This window comes from Pelodiscus sinensis, chromosome 1, assembly GCF_052426305.1.
Source record: "Pelodiscus sinensis isolate ZL-2025 chromosome 1, ASM5242630v1, whole genome shotgun sequence".
Taxonomy (NCBI): Eukaryota; Metazoa; Chordata; order Testudines; family Trionychidae; genus Pelodiscus; species Pelodiscus sinensis.
This window is the reverse complement of record NC_143052.1, coordinates 340,780,636-340,800,568: the sequence shown is the minus strand read 5'-3', so window position 1 is coordinate 340,800,568 and position 19,933 is coordinate 340,780,636. Positions and strand designations below refer to the sequence as shown.

General features: G+C 53.1%; 1 protein-coding gene across 2 annotated transcripts in view; it reads left to right on the top strand.

Annotated features, from left to right (window-relative positions):
• CAPN5 (calpain 5) overlaps nt 1-19,933 on the top strand; it is a 117,261-nt gene that overhangs the window by 89,130 nt on the left and 8,198 nt on the right. Inside the window, exons 4-11 of one of the 2 annotated variants that reach the window (XR_016348572.1) lie at nt 8,598-8,806; nt 9,296-9,488; nt 10,885-11,078; nt 12,946-13,023; nt 14,106-14,301; nt 15,301-15,423; nt 16,493-16,612; nt 17,803-17,924. Coding sequence is in view for 1 of the 2 variants with exons in the window: in XM_006139577.5 (XP_006139639.2) it covers nt 8,598-8,806; nt 9,296-9,488; nt 10,885-11,078; nt 12,946-13,023; nt 14,106-14,301; nt 15,301-15,423; nt 16,416-16,612; nt 17,803-17,924 (1,312 nt within the window). In the remaining variant the exon portion in view is untranslated. Of the gene's footprint in view, nt 1-8,597; nt 8,807-9,295; nt 9,489-10,884; nt 11,079-12,945; nt 13,024-14,105; nt 14,302-15,300; nt 15,424-16,415; nt 16,613-17,802; nt 17,925-19,933 lie in introns of both variants that reach the window. The other variant, XM_006139577.5, reaches the window with a different exon arrangement.

The following is a 19,933-nucleotide window of genomic DNA, read 5'->3' as shown; positions in this document are numbered from 1 at the left end:
GGGGAGTCCAGCGTCAGGCTTCCCATGGCATTTCAAAGTGTCAACACCGCAAGGAGCCCGGGGCCAGCGGGAGGAGTCCCCAGTTGATCCCAGGCTCCACTGGGCGCTGCCGCTTTGAAATACTGCGAGGAGCCTGACATCAGACTCCCCGTGGCGTTTCAAAGCGGCAGCACCCCACGGAGCCTGGGGTCAGCGGGTGAGTCCCCAGCTGACCCCGGGTTCCATGCGGCGCTTTCACCTTTCAAGTGTAGCGACAGGGATTAGTCAGTTACTCACAATTTAACATCCCTATCGTGGAGCAGTGCCAGCGTACAGGGCGGAGGGTCTGGCTCCCTGTACAAGGGTGAGCAGAAAGGCTGGTGCGCCCTTTGGCTTTTGTGACCGCCTTTCTGCACGGAGATGAGTTTCTTCCGGTTTGTAAGTAGGCCTCATGCCAGGCACAGCTTGGGTCTCTCCCCTTCGGAGTCAGCGAGCCCCCCTGGGGAGAGCCCCGCTCTTCGCCTGCTGTTAGGAAATGAGGTCCCTGTGTATTCCCTGCTGCACAGAAGCATTCTTCCTGGGCACAGATGCTTTGTTTCTTAATTGGCATTTACAGCTTTAAAACACAACCCCCCAAATGACTCCCCAGGCTCTCCCGGAGAATGCTCTGAAAATCAGACCCAGAACCGTGGTGTTATCCTGCCTTTGCTTTCCTTCGCTGCAGCCCTTTGTCAGTCATTTCCCCCCAAAATGAGTGTCCCTCCCCTCCTTGGAGAGCTCCCACATCCCCCACTCAGTCCCCCCAGTCTGCCCTGGGCTCCGTGGAAAATCTGGCATGGATTCCCTGGGGCAGTCTCTTCTCTGATGATGGTTCCAAAATCAGGGTTAGGAGGAAGGCAGTACAAGGGCATGAATGGGACCGGGTGGGTCAGTGGCATGTACCGACAGTGTCGTGTCCTGCCATGGGACTCTTGTGGGCTGGGGGATAAGTCACCATACACCACCCTGCTTTCGTGATTCTCTGGCGTGACTCTGTTGCTGCAGATGTGGCTTGGGACGGCCCTTCTCCGCTGTCCCTTCCTGCTGCCCTGTGTTTGGGGCAGTGCCTCCTGGGAATTCTGGGGGCCTCTCCCATGGGGTGACGTCCCCAGAGAGCTTTGCTAGGCCGGCTTTGTCCCCAGTGGTGCTAGGCCAGGTGTGTCTCCCTCTGAGCTATTGTCTGTATGTAAAATGCCCTTTCTGCAAAATTGGCAAAGCGGTTCCCCAGGTGTGACTTTATGCAGCACATGGGGCAATGCATTCTGGGCTGGCATAGGACACCGGGAGCCAGGAGGTCGGAGGATGGGCTAAACCTGTCTAGGGATGTAATAGTGTAGTCAATTAACCGATAAGCAAAAGTGTATAGGTTAATGCTATAGACTACACGCATTCGCCCACCCCACCACCACCGGTACATTTTGTAGCAGGCTGGCCAGCGGCCTGGCTCAGTCCTGGCTTGCACTGAGTCCAAGACCTACCCCACTGCAGCTCTGCATTTAAAGTATATTAGGAGCTGGGTGGGCAGGCAGCCAGCTAGCTCAGTTTGGACTCACTCCGGGTCCGGGAGCTTAGATCTGCCCCTCTCCTCCCCACCCCCCGGTAGAGGCTGATGCCACCCTGCGCTGCTGCCTCTTTATCAGAGGCAGCAGCACAAGGCGACAGGCAGCCAGTCCACGAAGGGAGCTGGTTTTAAAACTGGTGCCCCAGACCAGCTCCCACCCGGCACCCCAGAGTGCAGCATGTCAGGGGGCTCCTCAGGAGTGAGGCTGGAGCACTCTGGCTGCTGGCCCCGCCCCCGGGGACTATGGAATAGTCGACTAACCGATAATAATTAATGAGGTTACGTGACTACTCAATTAACGGATATTTAACATCCTGCCTACAAAGCACAAATTGAACAGTGAGTGGAATGGCTGCTCCAAGGCGGCCGTGTGTCAGGGTTCGAAAGGAAGTGAAACCCCAGCGGGCTGTAGAGCATGGAGATGTTTGTAGCGACTCCATGGTTCGGGTTCTCCTGGGATTTGCCCTGACATCCCTCCAGGCTGCGCTGTAATAACTGAAGGTCGGCTCCAGCCTTTGGCCGCACAAGGCCGGGCTGTTTTGTGAGTGAAAGCGCGCCGGGTGGGCTTGCTAGAGGCAATGTTTGAACAGGCTCCTTTTTGAAGGTTTGCCTCGTTTTCCTCAGTTCTGCGGCTTCCTCCGGTGGAACAACGCCAGTGCCCTGCATTGGGCACGCTGACGCTCGTAACAGCTCCCACAGAGAGCGGGGAGGCACAGCTGGGCGCATGGAGGCGGGTTGTGGGGAGAGACGGGAGTCTGGGGAGAGGGGTATGAGCAGGGATGGGGGGCAACCGGGGATACTAGGTAAAGGGGGGCAGTTAGCAGGGGATGGGGGAAACAGGCTGGAGATTGCGGGGAGGGGCGCTGAGGCTGGGCAGGGAGCCGGGGCACAGGGAAGGTCAATGCCCTGCACCAGCACATTGGAACAGCGCCGGGGGCACCGAGTGACACTTCAAGAGCCACCTAGGCCACTCCTTGCTTGATGCCCTGGGGAGGTAAGAGAGCAGCATGAGGGATCCCTTCACGTGCATAATGCTGGGTGTCCCTCACTGCCTGCATAACGCCGATTTTCCCCAGCGGCCCCCTCCATCGCTGGTCACCACACTGCTCTCCACTCTGCTCTCCCGCTGCCCCCACACACGCCCAGCAGCCCCCAGCTTTCCCAACGGCTTCACGCAACCCCCTCTGCATCTCCCCCGCACAAGTAGACGTACCAGGGCAGAGCTCAGCCTCCTGGCATCTCAGCCACGTTAAGAAGGTAAGAACAGCCATAGTGGGTCAGACCAAAGGTCAATCTAGTCCGGCATCCTGTCCTCCAACAGTGGCCAATGCTGGCTGCCCCAGAGGGAATGAACAGGACAGGCAGTTATCAAGTGATCCACCCCCTGTCACCCAGTCCCACCCTCTGACAAACAGAGGCTAGGGACACCTCCTGCCCATCCTGGCTCATCACTAGTGTCCGACCTACCCTCCCTGAATTTATCTAGCTCTTTCTGAACCCTGTTAAAGTCCTGGTCTTCACAACATCCTCTGGCAAGGAGTTCCACAGGTTGACTGTGCATTATGTGAAGAAATACTTCCTTTAGTTTGTTTTAAACTTATCAATTAATTTCAATTGGTGACCCCTCCTTCTAGGGTTCTGGGATGGAGTAAATAACTCTTCTTTATTCACTTTCTCCCTACCAGTCATGATTTTATAGACCACTAGCAAGTCCCCACTTAGTCTCCTTTTTTATAAGATGAAAAAAATCTCAGTCTTACTAATCTCTCCTCATTTAGCAGCCGTTCCAGACCCCTAATCATTTGTGTGTTCATATACCACAGCACCTAAGAGCCCCAGGCATGGACCAGAACCCCACCGTGCCAGGTGCTGTACAAACACAGGACCCAAAGGCAGCCCTTGCTCAAGAAGCTGACAGTCCAAGAATAAGGCAAGAGTCTTGGCAGGAGGGAGGGGGACACACACTGAGACAACACCAGTCGATAAGACACCTTTTCATTGCTCTGCTCCATGTAGGTAATGAGCCAAGCTGGGCTTTTGAAAGGAGTGTAAGGAAGTTAGGCTCCCACTACTAGTCAGATCTTTTTCTGATAGATTCAGAAGCCGTTCTCCAGTCAGAAATCTCAGCCCTTTGTAGACAGTGTTCCCTGTAAGATGAGCGCTTGGGTAGCCACCCAGGAGAGATTCAGGTGCCGCCCAGCTGATTAGCAGAGCGCCCACACAGCACCCACAACCATCAGCATGTGTTTCTATAAGTGGTACACATCTCAGTGCATATAACAAAATTTATTCTGCACATGGATGGGAATAGTAGAGGGACCATTGCTTATAGATACTTGTAGACCATGATGAAGTCCTCTCCTCAGTCGCTCTTAGACCTGCTGCCCTACATGAAGAATGTTCACATTTTCTAACCTATATTCACTGCTATTAATTTTTTAAAAATCATGCTTTTTATTCCTCTCCCAACTTCCTCTTCTTTAGTTACAGTAGCACCTAAGAGCCCCACTTAGAGATCAGGGCTCCTCTCCGCATCAGGCAGGAAGCATCAGGTGGAAAGGAGAGAGACAGGAAAGAGACAAGGATTGGGTGAGGAGGAGGATGAAGAGACACTAGAACTGGAATTAGCCGGAAAACAGATGTCTCAGCTGGCTGCTTTCCTACCGGGTATCAGATGGGAATGATGTGTGGCATTGGGACAGAGAGAAGTTTGAAGGTTGTAGTTCAGGAAAATATTTCAGCACGTGCTTAACTTTACCCACGTTGGACTAGAGACACTTTCCCAAATCAAGGCCTAAAATTAATGAAAGCAGTGGCTGCATTTGCAGTTCTCAGCCGTTTTTCCTGTAGCTGTTTCCCCACCTTAATGCTTGATGCTTGGCTTTGCCCTCAGTTGTACACCCTGCACCCATGGCAGCTGATGGCACGGGTATTGCTGTGTTTCTGATACTCTTTAGCTGTAGCTTCAATAGCTGCCCGTCGATTTCCCCTCCCGCCCTCTGCTCCTGCGTGACTGGTTGCTAATGGGCTTTCAAGGTGATATTGCATGACTTTGACCTTTTCCTTGACCGCAGCTGGGCATTTCGGGCCAGCGTTCGCAGTTTGCTGGGGAAGCTCCGGGGGATTCTCTACAGCAATGTGAAATTGAAGTCAGTGCCTTGAAGCCTTGTATTACAGGGCAGAGCGAATCTACTGTAGCTCAGTGTGTCCTACCCCGAGGGATTCTGAACGTGGGCTTGGGCCTCTTTTCCTCCTGAGGAATTGGAGTTTTGGAGGCACCCACTTATTTTCTTTTGAAGAGAGGAAGGCAGTGTGGCGAAATGGGCAGATCACTGGGCTAGGACTTGGGGGAGTTGGGTACTAGTCCATCTCTGCCACTGCCTGCCAAACCAGGTTGGATAAAATACCCTGCCTCCCTGTGCCTCAGTTTCCCCATCTGGACTAATGATGTAGACATCCTTTGTAAAGTGCTTTGAAATCTAAAGGAGGGCTCCATATCTTCATTATTATAACAGCACATTGGAACCCCCCCTGCCGTGGAAGGTGTTACCCAGAAACTACTTCTAGTCCATTTTAATGCTGCTCTAAGGGGAGGGATGAGCTGGTGCTCCTGCGTGGAGACTTAGATGATCTAAGTGCTACTCCCTGCTCTGCCACAGGCTGCCAGTGTGATGTTGAGCAAGTCACTTCACTGCTTTTTGCCTCAGTTTCCCCCCACCCTTTGTTTTGTCAGCTCGTTAGGGCAGAAACAGTGTCCTGTTATGTGTACAGCATCTAGCACAAGGGGGATCTTGATTGGAGCCACTAATGGATACTACAGCCTTTGAGCTCCTCCCCAGCTAAGCTCTGTTCTTTGTGATTCAGAGCATTTATCTGAGGCCAAGCCCAAGCCATGTCACTTGTGGGCAACAGCCCTCATCACTTAACCGCAATTCTGGGCCCTGGATTCAAGGAGTTGGTGGTGTCATGCAATGTTCCCTTTAATTTTTTCCATCCACGTGCAGAATAAATTTTATGATGTGCACCAAGGCATGTGTGGCTGTGTACCACCAGTAGAAACACCTGGTGCCATCTGCTGCCAGCTGGGGTTCTCTGACAATCCACTGGGTGGCATTTGAATCTCTCCTGGGTGGCTGCCCAACTGCTCAGCTTACATGGAACCCTGCTGTCACCTCCTGGAATCCCCCTCGCTAACCATTAGGGAATTCCAGCAGTGAGGCCAAGGACCTGAACAGGCTGTGGAGACTTAGCTCCCCTCTCTCTCTCTCTTTGCTGGTCCCTTTGGGGCACTGTTGGGGCACATAGGTGAGACTGCACGGAGTGTTTGCAATGCTCCTGCTGGTCTCTGTGGCTCTAATACTGCTTCCATTGACATCAGTGGTGCTGGACGTTTTCACCAGCCTTTCAAAAGAAAGGGCTGGCAGTGGAGACGTTGGGGTCCTGAGATGCCTTGGCAGAATTTGGGGTATGGTCTCCTGCAGCGTATGGCTGCATTAAGCCCTTGCTGGCAAGCCAGCTGTAAGAACTGTTCTAATGACTCACAGGCCTACATGAATAGAGAGTTGATTAACACAATGGCCCAATATGAGGATTAATTAGTGTGATCTGCAGTCAGGAGCAAATCGATGGGGATGTGATTTGAGTGCAGTATAACCCTTTCCTGACAGCTTCCCAGAGGGAGTGCAGATGTCTTCATTGAAATCTGGAAATCTGAAATCTGAGAGTGACTCATTCTCAGTGCTCTCTCTGTGTTGTCTCTATTGATCAGGACCACTTCAGGGAGCAAACTATGTAGCCAGCCTAGAGCTCAGCAGCCAGCTAGGCTGGCGGGGTGTTGTATTGCGAGCTACACTTGTGGGGTATGATATTGCCATGAGCTACACTGTCAAGGTGTGATACTGAAGTGAGCTATGCTTGTTAGGTAGAGACATGCAGGGAGCTGTGCGGGTGAGGTGCAGTGACGAGGGGAACTAGGCTGGTGGAGTGCGGTACCGAGGGGAGATACGCTGGCAGGGTATGATGCCGAGGGAAGCTGGCAGTGTGTGGTGCCAAGGGGAGCCATGCTGGTGGGGTGTGGTACTGCAGGCAAATCTATTGGCTGTATGGTCCTGCACTGATGGAGCTGACAGGTTACTGCATTGCAGTGAGCGATGCTGTAGGGTGGGGTGGGAACTAATTTTTGAAGGGGGACCACTTTGCAAATTTCAAAACAAGTGACAATTCCTTCTAGTACAGTGTGCCTTTGGTGGCGGGAGGAGACTTGGTGCGCTCTCCTGCTCCCGGGCCAGTCGGGGCGGGGTGTGATACTGAGGAGGGCTGTGCTGGTGGGGTGTGATACCGAGGGATCTGGGGGCGTGGGAGCGCACAAAGTCTCTTGTCTCCTACCCCCCTACCCGTGTCCTGCAAGGGGCGCGTGGTGCCTAGAGTGAACAGCCAGTTCTGAACAGCTAGTGGTTCCCTCTGGTGCTACGCCCCCCTGGTGTGGGGAGGACACTTCACATGCTCCCCCGTCCCCAGGTCTCATTGGCCTGGAGGTGGGGGAGCAGCAGAGCGTGTGGTACTGAGGGCAGCTACATGCTCTGGAGGGTCAGATCCAGCCCACGGAGGCTCTCTTGCCCTTCCCTGCTCTGTGGGCATAGTACAGCCATGATGTAAGCTGGTGGGATATGATACTGCAGCAAGCTACGGGGGTGTTGTACTGAGTCTGGCGGGGCATGGTATTGCAGCAAGCTATGCTTGCGGAGCATGGTACCGAAGGCATCACTAATATATCGGCCAAGGGGAGTAGCACTGAAGTAGTATGCACCTGATTCTGCTCCCAATGGCAGCAAAGCCCATGGAATTACACTGGATGCTGGGGGCTTCAGTGTCTGTTCAGTGAGTACAGATCCTCTATGCCGAGTGCACAAGTCAAATCCGCCTGCGCTACAATCTCTGGCCAGGGTCTGAACTCCAAACGCACCTCCTCTGACATCAGCGTTGCCCCCCTGTTGGATTTGCATTTGGATTTGAGCTGACAGTTGTGCAGATGATGAACAGGCAACGCCTGTCTCTGCTGTAGCTGTGCTGGTCCTTTAGGGCTGACGGCAGTCTGCGCTGGGGGAGCTCACCCGGGCAAGTCTGCCTGTTGGCCAGACTTAGCCCTTCGTTTGGGCATGGCTTATCTGACAGCATACACAACAGTGCCTCAGTCAGTGGGGGTGACAGGCTCACCAGGCCCCTGGCAAGGTGTCCTAGGGCCTGCTCTGTGGCCTCTGAAGGGGTGGAGACTCAGGCATAAGGGGTGGGGCTGGGGCTAGGCAGCTCTCAGTGCTGCCGGCAGTGCGTGGATTTTAAGGGCCAGGGTTCCAGCTGCCAGCACTGCTGCAGTAGTGGGGGCAGCTCCGTCTGTTGCCCCCTTTGCTGCCCTCCTGCCATTGGCAGGCCTGCCTCGGCCTATGCTTTCTCCCCTCCCTTGGCTGTCCCTTGCAGAGTCCCTATAGTCCCCACTTCTTTAATACCCAGTGAGTTAATAAACTGACCCTAGCACCTCCTAACAGGGTGGCTCATGAGGTGAATTCTGTCACTCCGTTGCTGTCAGCAATGTGCACACATAGGAGTCAGGCCCAGAGGGCCCGATTCTCCTCCACTGTAACTCAGCAGAGGCCCCACTTACGTCAACAGGGTCACACCAGAATCATGCCCGGGGGACCTAAGAAGGTGCCACTTTTGTTTTGTTTTGTTTTGTTTTTTTGCAGCCACCCATGTCAATGTAACTGCACTTCAGCTTGTTTGTGTAACCTGCTGCAGGCCCTGTAGGCCAGGCAGGAGGGTTGGCAGGGTTCTTTGCCCTGCCTCTAACGCCACCATCATTGGCCAGCAGCAGAGGAGGGATGCTGGCCTAGGAGAACCATTGAAGCAGACCCCACATTGCTAGCCAGCTCCGTGACATGCAAATGTCCCCTGCATTAGTGCTGGGCGGGGGGGAGTTTCTTTTCCATCCCAAGTGAATCCTGTGACTCTTCCCCCACCGCTACAGGTCATCCCGGACTGGAAGGAGCAGGAGTGGAATGCTGAAAAGCCAGAGAACTACGCTGGGATCTTTCACTTCCAGTTCTGGCGATTCGGCGACTGGGTGGACGTGGTGATAGACGACCGCCTGCCGACGCTCCACAACCAGCTCATCTACTGCCACTCCAACTCCAAGAATGAGTTCTGGTGTGCGCTGGTGGAGAAGGCCTATGCCAAGTAGGTACATGAGCAGGAACCACTGAGGCTGAGCTCTGTGTCTGTGTGCCTGGTGCTCTGTGTCAGCAGCTCTGTGGGAGGCAGTGTGGCCTAGTGGACAGAGCGCTGGACTGGGACTTAGACCCCCTAGCATCGCAACCAGAGGTCCCGTTGGGGACAGGCACTGAACGAAGACAAAAGGAGACAGACCTTGCAATGGGAAGTGGAAGCAAACAACTCTGGTGAAGGATTGGCCCAGCTTTGTTAGCTACGTGTTTTGGATTTGGTTTTGTATTCTAGCTGGGGGGAGAGATGAGGAAGAGGGACAGCCACTATTTAAAGCTGCTTGTTCCCCCGTTTCATACACAGACCAGTGGGCCTGACCCTGACAAAGCCCAGCCTGGGGAACATTATTGGACATGCCCCGGTATGATACTCAAACCTCCTTCTAGAGTCCCGTGACTTCTGCTCACCTCCATGCGTGTTGTCTTTGTTCCTCCCCTCTTCTAGGCTGTCTGGGTGCTATGAGGCCCTAGATGGAGGCAACACAGCTGACGCACTGGTCGATTTTACCGGCGGCGTGTCTGAGCCCATCGACCTGATCGAAGGGAACTATGTTAACGACGAAGCCAAACGCAATCTCCTCTTTGAGCGAGTGTTGAAGGTCTACAACCGGGGAGGTCTCATCAGCTGCTCCATCAAAGTAAGAAGTGCACAGCTGCTGGGTTTGTCTGGTGGCCGTGCTGAGGGGCCCCAGTCTGGGATCAGCACAGTGAAAGGAAGGTCTCTGCCCCCAAAGAGTTTACAATCCAGGCAGATAGAGGTCACCGAGGCAACAGCTGGGCTTCTATGGGGAGATCAGAATCTGGCCCCTTTGTCACGCAGACACTTCAGGGAGAGTTTTATTTTTGGATTCATGGCGCTCTGAAAGTGCTGGGAGAGCGAGGCTCCAATTCACGAGAAATGAGTGGGGGAGGGAGGCAGATAAGGGGTATGCAGGTTGTATGCGGCCTACTGAGATCGATGAAGGAGAGTCACTTATGCAGCCCACTTATTAAGTGCGTATTGCCCATCTCTGCTCTTGAACCCCTCTTCCCCACTCTTTTGCAAACCAACGCTTGTGCCCTACAGTGTGTTCTCCAGCCTCGTATCATGGCTGGACTGCGTCAGCATTACCTCCTCACCAGCATGCGTCTCCCTTCGCTCACTTTCCTATGCAGGGCATTCTGCTTTCGCACTCCCTTCCTGCTGGAGCTGTGGGTCTGTGACAATCGTAACGGGGCAGCTCTCCCACCTGGGATCCACATGCAGTGCAGAAGGGACGCCCAGCTGCTTCTGTGGCACCAGCTTTCCCCATGGGGTTCCACAGATTGGTGCACCCTAGGTTTGGGATCTGCACAGGGAGAGAGGAAGAGCAGGGGCAGGACTAAGGAAGTAAAATCACACTCACTCCTCCAGCCACACACAGCCTGCTATGAAAACATATAGCCTTCAGCTGTGCTGCTTCCAAGCTGGGGGAAAATCTTTGGTGGGGTGAGGTGGTCTGGGATGGCAGTCACAGACAGGGAGACATGCTAATGCAAGTCCCAGAGAAAGTTCAGAGACCTCTTGCCTTCTGGAGACCCTCCAGAGCTGGGGATCTTCAGCTGGGGTTCAGAAGACAAAAAGTCTGTGGGGATGTGAACTTCCAGCTGCTTCTTTGCCAAGACGTAAATTTCTCACTCACACCTTTTTTCCTGCCAAAGAAGGGCTACATGAGCATCTGGTTTTCTTCACGCTTGTCTGAGGCATTGGTTTGCCATTTGTCTTTGAGTAAATAGTCTGTACCTGCTTTTCTAAACTTGGAATATGTCTCAATAGTGTTATACAATGGAATCTTACAATGTTAGATACAGTGTTGCTACATGTATTTTGCCTGGACAATAACGATCAGCAAATTATGAGTTTTCATATGATACTGCACAAGACATACTTTGTACAAAACCCATCCTAGTGTTGTAAGAAGAGTGAACATAGGGATGAGGACTTTCACAGGAATATAACTTTCCTGGAGATGAAAGCCCTGACCCTGGATTTTAGCTTTGTGTTTCCCTGGCTAGGCCACCACAGCAGCTGACATGGAAGCCCGCCTGGACTGTGGCCTTGTCAAAGGACATGCCTACGCTGTGACAGACGTCCGGAAAGTCCGCTTGGGCCATGGCCTGCTGGCCTTCTTCAAATCGGAGAAGCTGGATATGATCCGGATGCGGAACCCCTGGGGGGAGAGGGAGTGGAACGGCCCGTGGAGTGACACGTGAGTAAGGCTAGGGGCAAGGCTGCCTGGAGGGGGTTGCCAGATTTCCGTTTAGAGGCAAATTTTACCTACCCACCAATGTTCCTCAGCTGAGATCCTGTGTGTTTTTGGTGGGTGTGTGAAGATGAGGGCCACTATGGGCAGATTGAGGGGAAGGGAGGCTAGAGCTGGTGAAACGTGGGGCCCTGCACCGTATGAAAATGTTTGTGGTGCCATGAAATGTCTCAGCCCAGCAACAGGCAGTTTGGCTTCTCCAGTACCCTCATATACAGGCCTTTTCCTGAGGAGGCCGGGTGTTGGGAATAATTCTGGACACACTGGGTGCAGGTGAAAACATGCAGAGGATTTATTGGTTCACACAGCTGCTGGAGTACCCATCAGGAGTTAACCTGGTGAGCACTAACTTAACCAAAACATACATTAGATTATATAGGTAGCAGATGGACGGAGGAGAAGTGATTTGATAGGTCTAGCAGCGGAAATGAGATATGCACGTGAGCCAATGGTCTATGACAGTTACACAACATCTCCGCCCATTGCCAATTCAACATGTTATCACTAATACAGATAGTTATTCCTAACGAGCTAAATAAGCCAACATAAACAAAGGCATGTTGATGGTCATTTTGTCGGCTGGAAATATAATGCGTCTCCTGCGGGGGTGGTATTGCCTTGGCGTGATCTTTGGGATCCAAGCTTATTTTCCAGAAACAAAGCAATGAAAAACAATCCCGCGCGGTTGTTTGGTTGTTTGGTACCGGCCTTATCAAAGTGAGGCCCTTTTGGAATGTGGTTGCCAGGGGAACCAGGGTCACAGTAACTTCCCAGGGCTGGCCTAATGATTTGAGATTTGAATTTGTCAGTTCTCAGCAAGATACCGTGCGCTGCCTCAATTTACCCTACACCGAGCCCAGCTTCAGAGGCTGCTTGGGCTGGGATTGCGAGGAGCCGAACACTCTCACAGCAAACTTTGGACGGTTCATCAAGGATCCAGTGGGCGTTTTGGGCCAGATCCTCAGCCTGTTTACACCCAGCACTGCTGGAGAGGGAGTTGAGGGTAGCTTGAAGTCATCTTTTGGCTCCCCCAATCCAGGGCCAGGCAAGACCGCCTCTGGTAGGACTCCGCCTACAGCACCCCCAGGGACTGTAGTGCTAGGCAAGGCTCTGGGGGAGAATGGTATGCCATGCCCTGCCACATCCCATCCCAGTAGCCCCTCCGTGGAGGTAAGGGGAGCAAGTGATGTCGTGCTAACATATGTCCCCCCCCACCCCAGTATCACAGGGAAACTTCAGCTGCTCCTTTCCAGGCAATTTTCCAGCTGCTTTGTGCGGCAGAGGCTGATGCTGGAGCCTTGGATCTGGCCCTGCTTGGTTAGCCAAGCAGCTGTGCTGTGCTGTGCTGCTCATGGAGTCTGCTAGCTCCACTGCTGGTGCCTGAGGTGGGGGCTGACTGCCTCAGCCAGACTGCTCGAGCGCACGTCTGCTGGCACAGCTGGTGGGGTTTGCAAATGACGGGGCCTGGTCCCCAATCTGGCCAAGCAGTGCTCTGCTCAGAGTGGGGAGGGCCATGTTAGATCTAAGCCACTTATCCACTCCCCTGATCCTTGGGGGCTGAACTATCCCCCAGTGTAACCTAGAGCAGTCGAGGATCTGCACCCTCTTTACACCACCCACAGGCTCCTCCAGGGCCCTATCGGGCCAACTGTCCAGCCCCTTTGCTCCATTGGAGGACTCAGATGTGGCTAATGTTATGCATGGGCCTCATGCTGCCCATTTAAGGCAGATCCCCCCACTCCCAGGCAGAATAAATCCCAAAGTAACTCCCCTTTCCCTCTTACTAACGATTCCCTTCCATTCCCCCCTGCAGCTCTGAGGAATGGCAGAAGGTGAGCAAGAGTGAGCGAGAGAAGCTGGGGATGACGGTGGAGGATGACGGGGAATTCTGGTGAGTCCCTGCTGGGTTGTGCCACGTCAAGGGGAAGCTGTGTGGACTGATTACTCCCTCCGAAGCATTTCCCATTGAACTAGCACAGGACCCCCGGCACGTAGCAAAGGGAGACCTGAGCATAATCCACGCCAGACAAGCTGTGGTGAAGGATCCAGTTCACAGCCTCGGGAGACCATGTGGAACTGTAGCTCCAGCCGAGCGTGGCTTTTTGTCTCCCGTCTGCATACAGGTTTTTCACTCGTAGTCCTTGACTCAAGCTGTAGAAGCCCATGCTCCTCAGTAGATTTTCAATGGGATTATGTGCCTAACTCCCTTAAGCACCTCTGGAAATCCCAGGCTTAGCTCTGCGGATGCTGGGTTCAAATCCTTCTGGTGTCCCACCTATACCAGACACAAGGTTTAGGTAAGTCCCCTGCACATGCAAGGGAGGACAAGGGACCTGCTCCTTCAGCTCCAAAAGCACAAATCTCTGCCCCTTGAGCTAAAGAATGAGTCTCATTGCTGTCTCTGAGGCTATGTCTAGACTGCAGGTTTCTTTCGGAAGAAGCTTTTCTGGAAGAGATCTTCCAAAAAAACTTCTTTCGAAAGAGCGCGTCCACACAGCAAAAGCTCAATGAAAAAGCAATGTGCTTTTTCGAAAGATAGCGTCCACATCGATTGGACGCTATCTCGCTTTTCGGTTTGTGATTACTGTGGACGGAGTAGGCACCAGGAGCTTTTTCCTGGAGGCCTCTTCTTTCGAAAAAATGCGCTCTTCCACGTCTACACACGCCTTTTTCCGAAAAAGGCTTCTTCCTCATAGAATGAGGTTTACTGCTGTCAGAAAAACCCCTCCGTTCTTTCGACTTTCTGTCAAAAGAACACAATTGCAGTGTGGACGTAAGTATTGTTTTTCCAGAAAAACTGCACTGTAGACATATCCTGAGAACCTATCCCGTAGCCGCTCAGGGGATCATCAACCACTAGACAGCAGTGTTGCACACTGTGCGTAGCTGACCACAGGCTGCTTTCAGTGCTTGGCCACACAAAGCGAGCGGTAGGCGTGCAAGGCTGAACTGGTGACCTCTTTCCTGTCGTAGGATGACATTCGAAGACTTCTGCAAGTATTTCACTGACATCATCAAGTGCCGCCTCATAAACACATCCTACCTGAGCATCCATAAGACGTGGGAGGAGGCGGTGTTGCGCGGGGAGTGGACGAGACATGACGACCCCCTTAAGAACCGCTCCGGAGGCTGCATCAATCACAAAGCCACCTTTCTGCAGAACCCCCAGGTGAGATGCGGAGACGAGGACCTGCTGGAAGGAGCTGAGGCTGGCAGGGTAACTCGAGCCTGGTGGGCCATAGGAAGCCAAAGTCTGGTTCTGGGGTTAGCGATGAGCTATTCTGTGCTTTTGTCTCTGAAGCTGAGCTTGCCACTGTGGGTTAAGTGCATCAAAACCAACAGAAACACGTCTATGCGCAGCAAAGCCTTTGCCTTTTGGAAACAAGAGGAAGCATTGTCCAGTAGTTAAAACACTAGCCTAGGACTAAGCCAGAGTTCAAGCCACTGCTCTGCCACAAACTCCACTGTGACCTTGGGCAAGTCACTTAGCCTATATGTACTTCATGTACAATGGGCATAAAAGCACAGGGGTGTTCTGAGGGTAAAAACCTTAGGCTACATCTTCACTGCAAGTTCTTCCAGCAGAAAATAAGTTGCAATCTCATTAGCATATTTCCTCCATTTCTTTTTGTGCAAGGGGTTTTTGCACAAAAAGAAGCAGTGTGGATGGGGGTTTTTTGCTCAAAACCCCCATTTTGCGTAGAAAACCCCTGTCCACACTGCTTCTTTTTGCGCAAAAACCCCTTGCACAAAAAGAAACAGCAGAAAATATGCTAATGAGATCGCAACTTATGCTAATGAGTCCCTCTAGCATATTTTCTGCTGGAAGAACTCGCCGTGAAGACAAAGCCTTTAAGTCTGTGAGAGGCTCCAATACTAGAGTGATAGGCTGGATAGATGAGGTAAATCCTGTACAACCCCTGCTTGGGCCTTCCCAGACAGAGCCAGGTCAGACTGAACGTCTCATGCAAATGCAAGTCCCCTTGGCATCAGGCTTAGTCTACTGAACACATGTTCACATGTTGGATTTGAACCCAGGCTATCTCCGGAGGTGAGAGAGCCAATGCTCTCCCCATGGCACCATTAACCCTTCCCTCTCTGCTCCCCGATCTCCAGCAGACCTGAGGGCCTCTCACCTTTCCTTTCTCGGTCCTGTCATTACCTCTAGTACGTGTTTGATGTGAAAAAGGCAGAAGACGAGGTGCTGATCTCCATCCAGCAGAGACCAAAGAGGACCAGCCGCAAAGAAGGCAAAGGAGAGAACTTGGCCATCGGGTTTGATATCCACAAGGTGAGCTGGGCGATGTACGGTGTTGGCCTGAATGCTGGCTGCCCCTGGGTAGGTGCATCAGAGGGGGCAGATGACTCAGAGAGCTACCCAGCAAACCCAGGCAGGACCCCAGCAGAACGCTGCTGCTGCTGCTAGCGCTCCCACCCTCCACCCCCCCGTGCATAAGGAGGGAGTGATTGGAATGCTATAGGCCCCTCCCCTTTCTGCTGCTATTAGTACAGCTGGAGGGGGAGATTGCATCCCACACATGTTGCCCCCCGCCTCAGCGTGAGGCTCTCAGGCCCCAGTGGTTGATGTCAGGAGCTCTCACCCATGGGAAGACGGGGCATCGCACAGACTGGCTCTGCGGTCACCCCACCTCGGGTCTGTCCGTGTAACTGAGGCTGGAGGGACCAATGCCCAAAGACCTGCCATTGTGGGGAGACGCGATGGAGGTGAGAGGACCCTTGAGAGAACTGGCCAGGACTACCTGAAATCACTTTCTCCCAGAAACGAAAGGCACCTTCCCTGTAGGCCTGGCCTGGGTCGTGCGGCAGGAGCCGGGAAGTGACTAGTGCTCCCAGGCAGGCTTGGCAATGTTATTTCCACCGCCTTAGTCACACCTGGCAGCATGAAAAGAGAAGGTGGAGTAGGCCCTAGGGTAGGCCCTAGAGGTATTAGGGTCAGAAAGATTGGGCCAGTATGGTAGGAGAGTTTCCAGAGACGTAGGGCAGTAAATACACCCATGCCCAGTAAAGCAGAAGGGACAGTCCCTGCTAACTAGGAATGGTTGATCTGTTACCCTGAGCACTCACACTACCTGCACATGCATGTGCCTGTCTGGTGTGGTGCTCCATCTCCCTCTAGTGGCAATGCCACAGATTGCAGTTTGGGCTTTAGTTCAAGCTGCAGAGGCTCCTGGATTTGGTCCTGGCAGATGGACCCACGCTAAGGTCTGTCGTGCGGTGGGGATCGAAACCAGGCCTGAGTCTCCGGCTGTGACCTGTGCCCAGGTGGAGCTGAACCGGCGTTACAGGATGCATACCCTGCAGCAGAAAGTGGCCAGCTCCATCTACATTAACTCCCGCAGCATCTTCCTGAGGACGGACCTGAAGGAAGGGCGCTACGTCATCATTCCCACGACCTTCGACCCGGGTCATGTGGGAGAGTTCCTGCTCCGGGTGTTCACAGACGTGCCGGCAGACTGCAGGTGAGGAGTGCCTCTCCTTATCAGCCGTGTCAGAGGCTGACCTGGGACAGGGTAAACTCCCCAGACCGGATCCTAGCCCCTGCCCTGGCCCAAAGGCAGCACTCAGGAAGGGCCTGTGCTCAGACTGACCTGGCGCAGTGTGACTCAGCAGATGAATCTGTGGGTCCTTGAGAACCTGATGGATGTTGTTGATGGGTGGGCAGTCTTGTGGGTTAATGACCCGGCGTGCAAACGCAAGTGTTCCTTAGTAAAACAAGCGAGGAAAGGAAGGGTGGCCCAGTGGTTAGGGTGCTAACGAGGGACTCAGGAGATTCCTAGGATTCCAATTTCAGTTCCCTGCTCTACCACAAACTTCCTGGGTGACCCTGAGCTGGATGCTTGGTTTTGCTGTGCCTCGGGGTCCCATCTGTAAAATAGCACCACCCTGCTTCCCGGAGAGGATATTATAAGATATTAAAGGTGCTTGTGTAACCCCCACACTTACTGGAAGTGGTTCACTGTCCCATGTAGTGGCACTGAGACCACTTACAGAGAGAGAATGAGTGAGCTTTACAGCCTTAGCTGAGAACTAAGTGGCTTTTAGTTCATGCGGTAGTAGAGGCTCGTGCACTAAGCTCCAGAGGTCCCAGGTTCGGTTCTGCCTGCTGGCACTACACTTGGATGCTCAGTTGATGGGTTCCATGGAAGTACAATCGCTTGCTACACAGAAGCAGGTTGCTCATTCTTAGAGGACTAATTCCATGTACTGCAGTTAACATGTACTCTGCACTTTTTCTTCCCTCTATTTTTTCTCTGCAATAAAAGAAAGAAAATGACCAAGAAAGGTAGATAGGGAGCGAGGTGTAAATTCTGCCAGAGTCCATGCAGGCTATGTGGTGATCAGGGAGGATTACCAGGGGTATTTCCTCTTCTCTCGCCTCATTTCCCTGCTGCTACATTACAAGCAGCCCACGTTTAACATGGAAACCAAGTGACCTCCCTTAGCAGACACTAGACCCACCTAGAGTTTGCATTGGGCTTCCTTTCAGTGGGGACCTAATTGGCCGGCCACCTGTGCACCCCTGACTCCCTCACGCTGGGCAGCCTCAGGATGCCACACTGCAGGGCTCAGCTGTTAGAATGAGGCGGGAGGCCTGGGAGCGCCAGTGTGTCTGACGTGACGACCCCCTTGCTGTTGATCCCCCTCACAGAGAGCTGACCTTGGACGAGCCGCCTCGCACCTGCTGGAGTGGAATGTGTGGGTATCCTCAAGTGGTATCACAGGTCCATGTCCTGGCAGCTGCTGGGCTGAAGAACCAGGATTCCCAAGGAGGTACTGGCCTTTCATTGCTCGTTCTGCACTCATGGGGGGACTGGGAGCAGCAGGAGAGTGGGACCAAGTCCTTTCATTTCAGACCATGTTCCAGGGCCTCCGGGACATGCTGGTGATCCAGCAGGTGCTAAGGTAGGGTCTCTTGGGGAGGGGCTCCTTCAAAACAAAGGTGGATTGGATGTAGCCCAGTGGTTTATTTTGGAGATCCATTTGGAATATAGGACTGAGAGAGACATTGGGTCAACAAGTCCACTCTCTCCTCCTCTCCCCCCATCATTCATTATGCTCCCACAGCATTGGTTCTCCACTGCCCTGCACCTTACGTGGTCATTTACCCCTGTGCAGCCTGGGTGTATGACTGCCCGAGGTGCAAGGCAATGGTGAGTCAGACCCGCTGCTGGAGATGTGGCTTGGGGAGACAGCTGTTTCCAATGTGACAGCTGAGTTGCTGCTGGAGAATCAGCAGCAGAAGAGCCTCTTGTGAGACCCACTCTCCCAACGGCTCCATGTACATCAAAAGGCCCCTGTGGGCGTCAAGGGTTTCCAAAGGCAGTAGCCATGCTGAGATCCTGGGGTATGAACAGAACGGTTCTGTGTAGGTTTGGAGATGTAGCGTCACCGTGTCCTTGAAGAAGGCAGGAGGTATCCGAGGGATAACAAGCCGCACAGGACACAGTCACAGCTGGAGGAGGTTGCAGAGGCAGAATGTTTAGCACGATCAAAACAAAGGGTTGGACGCTTTCTGAGGCTAAGAATGGCCCTTGCAGATCCAGGGCCAGGAAAGGAAGTTACATGAGCTGTCAAGCCTCCTACTCCAAGCCATGAGTTGAGCTCCAGCTGGGGTGGGAGGAGTTTAAAGCGTGCAGGATGGATCTCTCTGCACAGCTGGGGGGGGGGGGGGGGGCTGGGCGGGTCATGTGGCTATAAATGGAGCACAGGCCCTGGTCAGGAGCTGAACTGCTTGCCTTTGGGGATGGGCAATTCCAATGGCACAGGCCATTCCCATGGCACTTTGATGTGCAGTTCATTGGTCAGGAAGCCAGCATAGCACTCCCTAGAGTCGCTCTGGGCAGGGCCTAGCTTGTTCCTTGGCTGCTAAAGATAGCGACCTGGCCAGGAGTCACTGCCCTGCCACTCAGTTTTCACCACTTACCTTGGATTGAGAAACGCAAAGATAATATGGCTTGAGAGGGAGGGTGGGAGGAGGACTTTTGCTGGTCCTTCTTTTAAAAGAAACATGGTAGCTACGCAGGATGTTAATGGTGTTTCCCGATTGAAACTCATCCTATTGTAACCCTTCTCGCCACCTCTCTTAACCTGACTGGTAATGAGTTCCCAGGCCATCTGCGTCAAGGGAATCCCTTGCAAGGCTGCGACAAGGATGCTTGTGGCAAACAGGCTGTTCTAAGACTAACACGGCTCCTTCTTTATTCAGCAAACAGCCCTTCCAGGTGCTCCAGCCAGGCTATAGAGGGGTCATCCAGGCAGGTGTCACCTTGGGGGAGAGACAGTTGCTAGATGGCTCCCTGCCTGAGTTGCCTCTCATTTATCTTGGTGTAAACCATGAGAAACTCCATTATCTGGGAAGATGGTGTCAGTGGCCTTGTGACGAGGCAGCAGACCTGCGATTCCAGGGAGCTGGGTTCTAATCCCAGCATGACTGCTTCTAGGCAAGTCACTTCATCTCTGTGCTCCTGCTTCTCCCCTCACCTTGCTGCTGGTATTGAGCATGACTTAGGAGCCTTTAGAAATCAAGGGGGTTAAAGAAGTGTGAAAGGAGAATTCAGCCTGATATCTGGATTGTGTCAGGCTCTTGTTCCCACTTGTGCTCTGCTTTTCATGGCTCACTGGTGTCCTGTGATCACACACGCTGTTGCTGTTCTAAAGCCGCGTTCTCTTTGAGAAGGGTCTCGATCAACAGAGCCTCTTCTCAAGCCTCTGTGGTTTTGGCTCTGCAGAACAAGGGTCCCCAGGTACAGTCTGAGTTAGTGGCTGCAAAGTGGTCGGTT